The sequence below is a fragment of the Hibiscus syriacus genome, unplaced genomic scaffold, assembly GCF_006381635.1.
Source record: "Hibiscus syriacus cultivar Baekdansim isolate YM2019G1 unplaced genomic scaffold, ASM638163v2 tig00116996_pilon, whole genome shotgun sequence".
Taxonomy (NCBI): domain Eukaryota; kingdom Viridiplantae; phylum Streptophyta; class Magnoliopsida; order Malvales; family Malvaceae; genus Hibiscus; species Hibiscus syriacus.
Genome location: NW_024063512.1, coordinates 1,392,551 through 1,406,714, shown reverse-complemented (window position 1 = coordinate 1,406,714; position 14,164 = coordinate 1,392,551). Strand labels below are relative to the sequence as shown.

Here is a 14,164-nt window from a genome sequence, read left to right as displayed (position 1 = left end):
AAAAAATGAAAATATGTAAGTGAAATTATTTCCTTTTTTATGTGAATATATTTCCTTTTTTAATCATTAATCTCAATAAAGCATGCTTCGTAATAATAATATCATACATAAATTCGACCTAAATCATATCACCTCCATGAATTATAATGTTTATGTGTTGATCTCTTGACTGACTAATAAATTAACTTCCAAGAAACAGATGGTTTGAACTGTAGTACCATAAGCATCTCCAGCTTTTACCCTGACAATCTCCAAAGACAGCTTCACGAGGAAGAAGATGTCAACATTCACATACATACATACATCATGTTGTAATGACATGGAATGAGAACACCAAATAAGCATACTTAGCATGGAAGGCAGTGAAAAAAAATCTTAAAAAAAGAGAGGTATTAATGTAAGATTCCTTGAGCTTGACCTCAATGTCCTTGGGTAAATAATTACATTAAGACTTTCACTGACCAAGATAGATGCTTCCAGATTTTAGAAAATATATTAGTTTTTTTAAACACTTTAATTTCTCATTCCCGAGGAATGGGTTTGACATTCACCCCATTATTTTAACCCTCTCCTTAATGATTCATTTGCCGCAGAAAACAAAATTGTCAGTCTTCTATTTCTGTTCTCGGTGTCGGTAGCTGTAACATATATATTTTCTGTATTAAAAACGCACCCACATACATATAAAATATGTGTTTTTAGTACATTGTTTCCGATGCTGTCGGGAACCCTAAGTAATTTTACATGGAAGACATCTTAATTATGAATATCTGCTTGATCCAACGATGGGATATGATGAGAGCCAGGTGGGGTGGCGTTGCCACTATTTTTCCCCCTCAAATTTCAGTGGATAAGAATTTTAATATGGTAATACAATCCCCCCCCCCCATGGTATCTTGTTGATCTCAAGGTAGGGTTTATTGGCATTTTAATGAGAATGCATGGCTTAAGACAAGGAGATGCCTCAATTAAGACAACAATCCAATGCCTCACGTTATCTATATAATATTTCAAATGATTTTAAAAAATCTGTTTACGTAACATAAAATTTAACCGCTAAATTAATTGATTTTAATAATTAAAATTAAATTTTTTTGAGTGACATCATTGATAAAAGGGTGTATTATTTTTTTCTGAATGTCTTGGATTTGAACATTTACATATGTAGGTTATGTGTATATTGTCAATAACTAAGAAAAAATTTAAACATATATTAACTTATAATAATCTTCGACTATTCAAAAAAAATAATTAAAATTATTTTTTAAATTGAAATATAATTCATTTTTTCCTATTAAATTCTCGTTTTTTTAACTCTTTCAACTATTCAAAAAATATATATAATTTTTAAATTTTACACTGAATCAATAAATCCTACCTCATTTTAAATATATATTAGTTTCCCAAGTACCATTAATCCACCATGGGATTTAGTACTATTTGTGATCACTGAAATTAAATATTCATGTATTTCCTGATTAACAAATAGTTTATACGGGAATCTAAAAGGGAAAAAAGAAAGAAAGATAAAGTATATAAATGGTCTCTGATCATAGGTTTGTTTTGTTGAGACTATTAAAAACTATAAAATAATTCCCTGATTATATGGTGTTATTTTATTGAGTCCTCAAACTATTAAAAGTTATAAAATGGTTAATAAATTATTCATATGTTCCAAACTCGTCATTTTCTATTAAAAATGGATGGTCATCTGAGTTTGATGTTAACCTGCTAATTGAGATATGATAAAATCATATTCTAATGATATCTATTAATACCGTCGTTGCTTTCAATCATTAATTCGACATCATAGTATTTTAAGTATTAGTTCGACAACATAATATACAGATAATCGATCCATAAAATACAACTCAAACAGGTCTATGATCAGATTTTATCATATTTCAGTCAAAAGTTAACGTTCAGCTCAAACAATCGTCAATTGTTAAACAGAAAAGGACGAGTTTGAAAGATATGAATAGTTAGATTACCATTTTTTAACTTTTAATAGTCGGATACTCAACAAAGTAACACTTTATTATTAAGGAACTATTTTATAAATTTTAATTGTCAAGAAACTCAACAAAATAATACATATAGTAAGGGACCATTTATATACTTTACCCAATAAAAAAATTATGATAATGAATGCAGTGTTGTTAACCCCAAAGACTAGTTCGATAAACTCAAGCTTTGTCGTGGGATTTGATAACATGGCATGAGTAAGATATACTCAAATTGTTGAAGCATTTAAGAGGGGTTTGTTACAGTCTCGTGAATGTGCTGTTGGTTGATTGAATGTTTTTTACTCTCTAATAAAACGAATCAGTAAAAATACCCAAACGTTTAATGATTAATGATATAATTAAATAAATTAAAATTCGATGATCTAATCAATTTAATTCCTTTAATATTTATATAAAGTAATTAATTGAGATAGCAAACTAATTAATTTACCGACAAAGAGGACCAACTTGTTCCAAATCAAATCAACTGTACATTATGAATTACCTAGCAAATTATATACCACCTCTCTTGTCAGCTTCATTCAACTCGCACTCTTAATCTGCTTAATTATTATTATCTTTTTTGCCGTCACCGTGACGTCATCTTTATCATGTACAACCACAAATTTCAAGTATATAGACCCATCCGTGCTTCAACATTTAGCATTTGTCTCACAATTTTTGTAAGATTATTTATAATTATATTAACAACTCTCAATAAGCATATGTCAAGAATTAGGTATAGTTGAAATATTTATATGGACCCCGAAAAATTATACTAATTGAATTATGTTATATGGTTAATGTTGGTCCAAAAAACATACATATTAAACTCGAAGTATATTGGGTAGCTTTGTTTTGAGTGTTGCATGGTATGCAATTTTCATTAAATAATCACATGGCATTTGGGGCATCATACATTCAAATATCAAAGTACATCAAACCTCAAACCTGACAATCATGCACATGCATAAATCAAACCACCATGATGATCCCATCTTCTAAGCCCATGCAAAAGGTTGGGAAATTAACATCGTTAGGATTTACGGCCTTTATTTATTTATTACATGTTGTGAGATAATGATGAAAAAATTAAATCAACCTGTAAATTTTATATGAAAAAATTTAGATGAATTAAAATTTACAAGCATGGTAGAAGAAATTTATTATAGTTAAAAATCGTATAAGTTATATATTACAAAAATTGTAGTATATTTTATATAAATGTGTACAAACAAAGTAATCCTTTATTTTCTTTTAAAATTATTCTTAACCAACCAGATTACGATTTTTAGGTCAAATAATATAATATTGATATGACATTACCGCATTATCTATTAAGTACACCGTGATTTTGTTGTGTCGTATAACATTTCGTTCGACATTACAAAATTTTTTTTATCGTGTCAATCAAGTTTATAGTGTGCAGATAATATATTCAATCTCGAACAATCTCTCTCCCCTCATCTGAATCAAGAAAATAAAAAGAACTAAACATAAAAGGATAAATTATATATTTAGTCATTAAAAATTTGGAAAAAAAATAGTTAATCGCTCAAGTCATTGAAATGAATCATGCTTTAACGATTCATAACTTTTTCATAATAAAATGAACACAAAATTTAATAACTAAACATGTGATTTTCTCTTTAATTAAACTGATTAAAAGCTTAGGAGAAGGTGGGAGGCAACTAAAATATTGGACATGAAAAGACCAAAAATGTCCCTGTAATATGATCTATAAATTATGTTTAAAATAGACATGTCCTTAATTTGAAGATTATCCAATCCACTTTCTAACATTTTGTCCATAGAACATTTGGGCAGCGACCGCTGTACTCACCCGACTTTGTATTTATAGGGAAAGGAATTAAGTTGACTTTTCAGTCCATCCACCTTTGATCTCAATTTGAAGGACCGTATATATATATATATGTGTGTGTATGTGTGACTGCCGTATATTTACGATTATAGCCCCATGTCCCTTAAAATATCACGAGATAAGAGAAATTGGACCATGCTAGAAAAGCAAAAAACGTGGGAATTAGGATTTCATTATTCCCCAAATGAGTGGTTGGAATATGGGTATTAGATTTGGACAATAGTGTATAAGATCATGTTTATGTTTACATGATGTATAGTATATTCATAAAATTATAAAAAAAGGTACATATCAATTTTAACACCCATTAATAATGTAATTCATGTAATTTGAGTACATATATTTTGAAATATAATAAAAAAATTATTAATAATACAACAAAAAGTACCATTAAATAGATATTAAAAATTTTAGTCTATAATAATTTAATTATTTAAATTTAATTCTCAAATTTTATATTATTTTTATAACTTTGTAGTGAATAAGGCAATATCTTTCAAAGACTCACAACTCTTTGACAATGAACGCATATAATCTTGCATACGCTATGCTCGAATCTAAAACCTTAAGAAATAATAGCAAATCCCTTACCAACAAATTTATTTGACAAAACAATTAAAACTTGAAATAGATATTAAAAATGATAATTTTTGGAAATGTGGGAATAAGCAAGTATTAGAGTGTAAAAAGAAGAAGGAAAAGAGTGGCAGTAAAAAGGAATCAACCAAAGTTGGTTTTGCCCTTTTTCTTACCCTAATTAACCTTTTAACATCACATCACCAAAGCAAATCAAAGCAAAGAAAGATGAGAGAAATACTAGGGAGTAGGGCTCTCTTTTTTTGTTTATTAATTATTCTGTAATGTATGTATAGTATCCACCACCATCAAGTGTCATTTTCAAACAAACCCTTCACTTCATACTTCATACCTTGTCATTTCTTCCATCTCTCCCTCAAAACCCTTTGATCAAACACCAAATCTGAAGAAAACCCCAAGAATTTCTCACCTCTCTTCTTCTTCATCAACATCAAACCTAATCCTTTCCAGTAGATATATAGTTGCTGTTAAGATTTAAAGTTGGAACCACAAGCACTGTCAAGGGTAAGAGGAGGAAGAAGAAAGGGGAGTAAATATGGAGCTTTTCCCAGATTTATCCTTGCAAATCAGCCCACCAAACAGCAAAACTACATCTACATGTAGGACGACGACGGAGGAAGATATGGATTTGGGTTTCTGGAAGAGATCTCTCGACTCAAGGAACTCCATATCTTCAATGGCGAAACCTGATAACTTTTTCGACCTATCTAATCCGAGGATTTCAGAGTCCAACTCCAACCACCTTCAGCTTCTCCAAAACGGAAGCACCAATTGTAATGGTAATCTTTTCCATGCTTATCATCAAAACCAGTTCCCTTACCATCATCACAAGCATCTGCAACATCCCCTACTGTATCAGCAGCAGCGGCAACAGCAGCAGCAAGGGCTGGGACAAGAGCTTGGTTTTTTAAGACCCATAAGGGGAATTCCCGTCTACCAAAACCCTCCTCCTCCTCCTCCTTTTCCATTTGCTCAACAGCCTTTGGATTCATTTCCTTCTTCTTTGGTTAGTAACAACATTAACACCGGTAGCACGAGCTTGAGCCCCTTTCAGTCTCAAGGGTTGATGAGATCGAGATTCATGTCGAGGTTTCCGGCCAAACGAAGCATGAGAGCTCCGAGGATGCGGTGGACTACTACACTCCATGCTCGCTTTGTTCATGCTGTCGAGTTATTGGGTGGTCACGAAAGTATGTTCTTCCATGTATCTTTTTCTCTTATTTTCTTCCTCTACTGTTCACTTTTCATCCCTCTTTTCCCTTGTTTTTCACCATTGCTTCGTTTGATTTTATTCTGTAATTCTTGTTGGGGATGTTTTAGGAGCTACACCCAAGTCAGTTCTTGAGCTAATGGATGTCAAAGATCTTACCTTAGCACATGTTAAATCCCATCTACAGGTAAATTATCTCAGCTACTTGCAGCCTCGCAGGCTTTCATCTAATCATCATCTTCAAATGTTCACTTTTAAGTTATCTGCAAACTTTGGGTTTCTCCTTTTTCTTAATTTCTTCAAGCCAAGTTCCATTATTTATTTAAAATATACATTCTTGCTCTACACACCGAGAGGGAGGGAGAAAAGGAAATATAAACAAATTCAAGTACAACAGCACAATCATTTAACGATGATATCTTCCTCGCATAAATTCCTTGTTAAGCACAGTTAAACCCTCCTTTTCGACATTTCTCGTCTTCAAAGAAGCTGCACAGAATCAAGATTTTCAATTTGAAGCCACAACTAATATGAATTTTTATGTAATTTAAAAAAATTAAGCCTTTGGGGAAAACTATATATATATGCATATATCCATTTCTTTTTAACAATTAGTACTTGATTGCACTGTGTAACACACAGAGAAACAGTTTATTATTGGTCTACTTTCTGGTTTTTTACTTTATTTATCCTTTTTATATATAAGCTACAAAAAAAGGATAAAATAATGCTAATTTGATTTTATTTTAATTACGTTCAGAAACTCTAAAGCATTAACTTGTTTACTCCTTAACACGTTGTTTATCATCTTTATTTTTCTTGCAGATGTATCGAACTGTGAAGACAACAGACAGAGCAGCTGCAACTTCTGGTAAGAATGCAATGTTTCTTCATCTTGTTTGAATTTCCCCTTTTTTATAACCAATAAAACATTATCTTCTCGAAAACAACTAATTAACCCCCTTTGCTTACGCATCTGCAAAACACATTTCAAATACATTTTTGTAATTGAACTTTGCCAGTTTTGAGAACCAAACAATTTCCATTGTAGAGACCAGACCAGTTGATTGTAATTTTTTTTTGGTCTGATTCAGTGACCAAAACCATTGACACTTTGGCTTTTCATTTCCTGACACACTTCCGAAGCTGTTCTAATAGCCAGCAGCTTTTTGGAGTCCATTGTTCCCACTGGTCTCGAGAATAGTGCTGAAACTTCTCTCCTCTCGATTTTCATTAAACTTAAACTTGGGGGGGTTTAAAATAAAGTTGATTTCTTTTTCTTTTTTTTCATTTAAACAGGACAATCAGATGCATTTGAGAACGGATCGTCTGGGGATACTTCAGAAGATTTGATGATCGACATTCAAAACCCAAGGAGATCGGAGATATCAGTTCAGCAAGGAAGATCATCATCATCATCAAATGCTCATCAAGACAATGTATTCCATGGCCTGTGGAGCAACTCATCAAGGTTAGTCTTCCACTGTTTGGGTAGTCAGAAAATTTTCTCCTTTTTGTTTCCATTAGAAGAAAAGTAAAAGGGCAATGAACAATACGGAGAGCACGCAAAAATTTAATAAACTTAAATGTAGTTCGAGTTTAGTTTTATCTTCTTGTTTGAGAAGAACAGACAAACAGCTTATCTATTTTCCTTGGACCCTTTGTTTCTAGTTCATTAATGTTAATCAAAACTAAAAGAACCCGTTAATATTCTCTCTCTCTCTCTCTCTCCACTGTCACATGCATGCAAATACAAAACATAGCTACAATGCATGCAAGAAATCAAAAAAGAGAATTAATCTATATATATTACTATAAAATATCATTTGAGTGCAACTACTACTACTACAAAATGTTGAATGGTGATGGGTGGGTGAGGTAAAAAGGAAGAACACCCACTCCCTTATATATATATTTCCAAGAATTGAGAATCCTTGAAAGACAAATCCATCTAAAAAACAATGGAGATATCTCTTTCCTTCGGATTTTGTGGGCTCAGATATAGGGCTAATAAAGGGGTCCTACAAATGGAAAACTTAGTGTCAAAGCTAAACTCTGAAATGGCCCCATTAGAGGAAATCTTGTTGGTATTAAAGCAGTGTATTATATCAATATGACCTTTGAACTTTCTTTGTTAAGGGTAATGGGCAATCACATGGAGGTGAGGGGTTTTCACTTTTACTCTCAATCACCATAAAAATACAAAGTAAAAAGTATGCTACTACTATTAACATAAAAGATAGATTTCTTTTCTCAGTTTTCTGCATGTTACTCATAGGCTATATTCTCTCACTGTGCATTTGGATTTTAATTTTTTTATTCTCTCTACAGGGAAGCTTGGCTGCATGGGAAACCCAAGGATTCTGCTGGGAACGTACCCTCTCTCCAGGTACTAATTTCAAACCCTTTCTTTTATTATATATAGCAACGAACCAGATAACCTTTTTTTTGCTGACCTTTCTTCATTGAGCCATGCACAATTTCAACGGGTTATAGAGTTTTCAAACTCCATTATTGATGATTTACAAACTCAAGTACGTGGGGTATTCAGTCATTTTTGCAGAAAAGAAAAAGTGGGTTGAAAAAGATGCTTTAATGATGTCTAAAAAGCACTTTCAAGAATCCTCCTTGCATCATCAATCTCACTGCACTTGTATTACATCTCAAAACAAAACAAAACAAACCCCTTGACCCATCATCTGTCATACTGAAGCATTCATGGTCTATCAATGCATACACAAGGATGGATACAAGATTTTATGTTAGAGGGGACTAACTTCAAAAATTTTAGAGGAACGAAAAATAAATTATTAATAAAAATACAAAGAAAATCTGATATATATATATATATGATATTTTGAAATTTTCAACGGTGACTCACCAGCCCCCTCTCGGTTCCCTCCTCTGGGTTCATCCCTGGTAGCGCACTCCATAGCTCTAAAGGCTCTTTTTTCTCATATATTTTTTGCTTTGCTTTTGTGTTGCAGAAGGAAATGGATCCAAAGTGCTTAAGCCATGAGAGACTATCAGATGTAAGCTCATCAAGCCTATCAGGGAGAAGCCCCAAGAGGCCTAATTTGGAATTCACCTTGGGGGTACTGCCACACTGATATAAAAAAAAAGTTGGGAGAAAATGGATTTATATATATAAGAAATTATTTTTTTTATATCTCTCTGTGTGTACACTGCTACTCATTTTGAAATAATTATAATCTCTGAAGAGGGAAGTGAACTTAGCAGCAAAAGAAGAAGACGAGAAAATAACAGAAAGCATCAAAAGAAGAACCCTAAACCCCAAAACAAAGAAAGCCTCTGAGCCTGAGAGATTCAAATCAACATATTATGTAAGTAAATATGATCAATCAATCTAATTGATTTTGCAGTTTGAGACAGAGAGCGAGTGACCGTTTTAACTATCTTTTGAACTATGAAGTGATCCCTTGGTAATTGTAATGGACCACTTTATATTCTATAAATATATATATATTTAGTCTATTTATCATTTCATGATTCCTAGGCATTGTCACGTGCTGTACACTTTGGGGTTAAAAGGAAAAGCAGCTTTGAAGAATATATAACCTATGATTTTTTTATCTATATAAAGGTATAATTATTACAACAATATATAGTCTTTATGTACAGAAAGATTCCTACCAAAATCATTTGTTTTCTAGTCAGATGTTTCCTCTCCATAAGCACAAAATTTCATGCCTTTGGCTTGCATGTATATATATTATTAGCCAGGAGGCTTGTGTAATTTTCACTTTGCATGGGCATGGCTCATGTTTCTGATGTTTCCTAGCTTTATCAAGCTATGATTACGAAGGTAGAAGATGAATGGGTCCGAACATTGGTTGTGTGGTCACAATCGTGGATCAAAAGACCTCGAATTCGAAACATTAGAAAAGGACTAAAATACCCCTAATCTCTCCTTATTGAGCTGATTTTGTGGTGAGGAATTAATGGTTTTCCTTCTCTCCTTGAAAGAAAAAATACAAAACTGAAACTCCCCCACATCATTTGGTCCACAAAAAGGATGCTATTAATCTAAAATCACCTCCAAGATTTGGCAATCCATGAAACTAGTAATGCCTTGTTCAATCACTTGGAAAACCATAGTGGAAAACTATTAGGGTAACATTTGTCGGGTTAAGTATAAATTTTTATATTGGATGGGTACAAATAAAATTTTAGGTAGACACAATTAATAAAAGAAGTAAGTATTAATAAAATCATAGTTCAAGGTACACACTTGCCCATCCTCACGCCTTAGTGGATCTGTCATTGGTAAAACTTTGAGTTCTATTAGGGTTATAATTTCTTAGGAAATGCCTCTGCCTTTTGTGAGACATTTCATTATAATGTTGTATAACTTTTTTTAGAAGGCATAAGGAAGAAGGGGTTGATGAATGGAGCCCTTTAGGAAATGGGATTGTTTTTTAGGTTAGTTGAAGACTTTAAGCTTTAGCACATATGGGTGAAGATAAAGTGATTAGATGAAAAGCAAAGGGGAAAAAACAAAGGGTGGGGGCGTTGGTGTTAAAATCCATGAGAATAAAAGAAGGAATAACTTTCCCTTTATTTGCTTTGCTGAGGTCTTACACAAAGCAAGGTTTGGCTTAAAGCTTACAGGCCCCATTGACACACGTACGAGGCACGTATGTTATTGGAATTGAAACAAGTGGTCGATGTATATTATTTGTTTGTATAGAAATTTATGTAATGATCTTTAATATTGATGTCAGATTTAGTATTATTATATTTAATTATCAGATATTGAATTTATATAGATAGAATATGTGGATATGTTGTGAAATTAGCTCTTTGGATTGTCGTGGAGGGGCCAATGTCCGCTTTGGTGTTTTTGTTTTGTAAGCGTCAGTGGACTTGTACTTTGTATCTTGTTAAGAGTATTATTTTCTTTCAATTAGGTTTAGGGAGGTTTTTAACGAGACTCCTAATATAAGTTTGTTTAATTAATAAAATTTATCTTGTCCAGCAAAAAATAATAATATTTTAATAGAAAAAGTAAAAAAAAATAATCATGTGAGGAAGATATTAATGGAGTAGACAGATGAACAAATCAAATTAAAAATGAAACCGAGTAGGGAGAAAGAAATATAATGGGACTTAGCTTTAACCAGACAACCCATAAGAATCAAATAAAGCTATGGCCAAAAATTCAAAGGCAAACCAAAAAGCTATTAGGAACTTAATCAATTTTCAACCGTGTAACCTATAAAACATCATTTCATACATCTCTTTTTACCAGCAAATATTTAAAGCCAAATGTCCTCCGCACTCAATCACTTTCCCTCTCTTACATGCTTTTAAATTCACGATCTTCATAATTCATTGAGTAGTCTTTTGGTAAAAGAGAGTATTGTTATTTTTAAAAGATTCGAGTTTGAGTTGCTGCATCTACAAGATATGCATACGTTGTCAATAAACTAAGAAAATTCTTAACATATGCTAACTTGTAGTCATCTCATAATATTTGAAAAAAATCATTTATAACCGTAATATTACAACAACAATATCTAAAATTACTATTCGCGATGAGTTCGGTTTGTGCATATTCATAAACAAAATTATTAACTTATTTATCAACTCGTTTATAAACTCATTTACTTTGCAGTTCAAATTATAAAATCTAATGAAACTAGAGTCTCATTCAAACCAAATTCATTTATAGCCTTAAAAAAACATTTACCTAATCATTACTACTAATTTGTTAGTTAAAATTGAGGATCAAACTTGAAGATGTTTTAGGAAGTAATCATTCTTACCAACCCTAACTAAAGTAGTTGTTGGGAAATAATGATTTGAATTTGATCAAAGTAGAAAAACAAAAGCAAAAAAAAAAAGTTTGTTTCTTTCTGCATGGAGGTCATTCCAATACCTGCGTAATATCATGGAATTTAGCTTTAACTTTTGCTTTTTTGCATGGACAAGTGAATATTTCATTTTGTGGGGGAAAATATTTTATTTAAAATAAGAAATTTGTCGGTCTTTCTTTTTCAAAGTCACAAGGGACAATATATAAACCAGAGAGATGGGCCCCAGCGATCACTCACCGGAGGCGCGTGGGTAACTTAGAAATGGACAGGACAGAGTGAAACGAAGGAAGAGCCGGCTGTCTTCATTAGGAACATGATGATTGTGATGCTGCCACGTCGCCATACTTAGGGACTCTCCTCTCTGCATGGTAGCTTTTTAGCAATTATTGCCTTCATCATTGCACCTCTTTCCCCCTTCGCCCTCTTTTGTTTTCTTTTAAATATTGGCTAAACTATCTCTTTACTCACCCTCCTATTACTTTCTGTTTTGGTCACCCAACTGTTATTTCTTTCAAAATCATACTTAACATTACGTTTTGGTTTTTTCTTGATCACTTTCCGTTAATAAATTAATGATAATTATGTCGTGTCACCATAAGACAATGTCATGTAAGTGTTAAAAAATAATTTCAAAGTACTACATCAACATTATCGTTAATGTTTTAACTGTAGGTGATCAAAATAGAATTAAAGCGTAACCTTAAATACGATTTTATTAAATAAATAATTGAATTTCTAAAAAAGAAACTTAATAAAAAAATGACTGACCAAATAAATAGTTTACCTTTAAATGTTTTGGGTTGTGTCGAAACGATTTTTAAACGGGTGGGGGAGCGGGGTATTGGAAACCGCATCATCTTTAATTATTCTCTTTTCAATTGAATTTTAATTAAAAAACAATGAAATTTTAGAAAACCTCTCGTTTCGAAAAAAAATTGGAAATTCCATTACGATAAAAATATATGGTTCGAGGAGTCGCCACCAATCTTTGATTAGGGTGTGATTGGGCACCCAAAAACGTTGTCATTTTAAATAAAAATTAATTTTAATTAAAATGACAAATTTACAGTCTACGTCACCAAAATCCAAGTTCGGGAGTCGGTTACGTGTGGGGAAGGATTAGCGCCCCCACAACGCCCTAAATCGGTACCTAGTCGATTAATTAATGTATTTGCAACGAATTTCACAAGTTCAAGTTTAATTTGATTAATGATCCCTTTGAACAACAAAAATGCTAATTTTATAACATTAAAAAACAAAGAAATAAGTTAAATTAAAATTACCAAGTCATTAGAAATATAAAGGATATTCGATTATTTAAAAATATCGAGACCAGATCTTTAGGTGAGTTCGAACGATCTTTTCTCAAATAATTTAAATAGCCGAATATTTCTTTTTCTTTCATTCCCAAATTTTAAAGTGATAGATCCAAATTTAATTAGGCGTTACTGACAGGATACAATTTTAATTTAAAATTGTCAAAACAACTCTCTAGTAAGTTGAGAGAAGCCATTCCGACATTTTAAATTAAAAATATATTACCCTTAATCCAATTATGTAGCAAGAGGCGAATCATGCACGTGAGGCTATAATGCGAATCATACAAAGTGATGTTAATGCAAAGATCAATTAAATATGCGATTAAAGTAAATGAATTCAACATACTTATAAAAATAAATTACACCTACATCTATGCGAATTACAGGCTCAAAATAATATGCATGCATACACTTAAAATAAATCTAAATTAACCTAAAATATTAAACAATGGACTAAAATAAAAAAGTTAAACAACATGTTCATTTTCATAAAAAATCCATTTTCATGTACTGCAATCATAATATAACCCAAAATATAGCATAGGACTAAATTGCAGGTTTTCCAAATTACATATCCAATGTATAAACAACATCAAAATAGCCCTAACATGATTATGGATTAAAATGTAACACGCTGGAAATTACGAGGCGAAATTAACATTACAATAAAGTTGGATTTAGGGACCAACATGCAACGGGTTGAACTTACTGGACCTCACACACGATTAACCCAGCCATCCCAAAACACAGACAGCTCCCACCCCGCAAAACGCAACCGTTTCACACCCTCGCGAGACTACGCCGTTTTGGCGTCTCAATATGTAGAATATTAGGGTAAAATTTTAAGCCCTAACTCATTTTTCCTCTTAACCCTGGCCGGATACCCCGCCGTTTCCTCTCAAATCCCTCTCTTCTCTCTTCGCTTAACCTTACGCGAAAGTCGAGCCTCCGTCGCCTCCGCCTTAGCAACCGCCATGGTTGCTACCTCCATACGGCCCCGACGAGAACACCTCTCCGAAAAAAACCCAAAACCAAAGGGACTAAACTAAACCCTTACCTTACTGCTAAACCACGCAACCCTAGCCCCGTTACCCGGTCGAACTATGACCAATCCTGTACTGAACCCTTCAAATCCCTAAAGCCCGAGACCTAAAACCAACATGTACGACTCGAAATCAATGGGAGATGAAAAGTTTTACCTTCTCACAGACGGGGTATGGATTCCTAGTGACGAAAGCTACTGGATCGGAAGGGTAAGTCTCTTTTGCTTTCGTTTTGTTCTCTGGTTGTTGATGAATGATCTTCTGGGT

General features: G+C 32.7%; 1 protein-coding gene across 2 annotated transcripts; it reads left to right on the top strand.

Moving 5' to 3' along the window:
• Positions 1-271: 271 nt before the first annotated feature.
• LOC120193452 (probable transcription factor KAN2) lies at positions 272-8,990 on the top strand. 2 transcript variants are annotated; one of them, XM_039195941.1, is made up of 7 exons: positions 272-279; positions 4,997-5,675; positions 5,806-5,882; positions 6,521-6,566; positions 6,995-7,166; positions 8,027-8,084; positions 8,683-8,990. In XM_039195941.1, the coding sequence occupies exons 2-7, from the start codon at positions 5,021-5,023 to the stop codon at positions 8,803-8,805; spliced, it is 1,131 nt and encodes a 376-aa protein (XP_039051872.1). In that variant the 5' UTR covers positions 272-279; positions 4,997-5,020; the 3' UTR covers positions 8,806-8,990. The 2 variants fall into 2 exon arrangements, with proteins under 2 accessions (XP_039051872.1, XP_039051871.1); XM_039195940.1 differs by lacking the exon at positions 272-279 and having other exon boundaries at positions 4,748-5,675.
• Positions 8,991-14,164: the final 5,174 nt, after the last annotated feature.

Bases quoted from the DNA above. Each gene is read 5' to 3' on its own strand.
- LOC120193452 (XM_039195941.1), top strand. From the start codon at position 5,021: ATGGAGCTTTTCCCAGATTTATCCTTGCAAATCAGCCCACCAAACAGC. The intron at 5,883-6,520 runs GTAAATTATCTC...TTTTTCTTGCAG, and splicing joins ATGTTAAATCCCATCTACAG to ATGTATCGAACTGTGAAGAC. The intron at 6,567-6,994 runs GTAAGAATGCAA...TCATTTAAACAG, and splicing joins CAGAGCAGCTGCAACTTCTG to GACAATCAGATGCATTTGAG.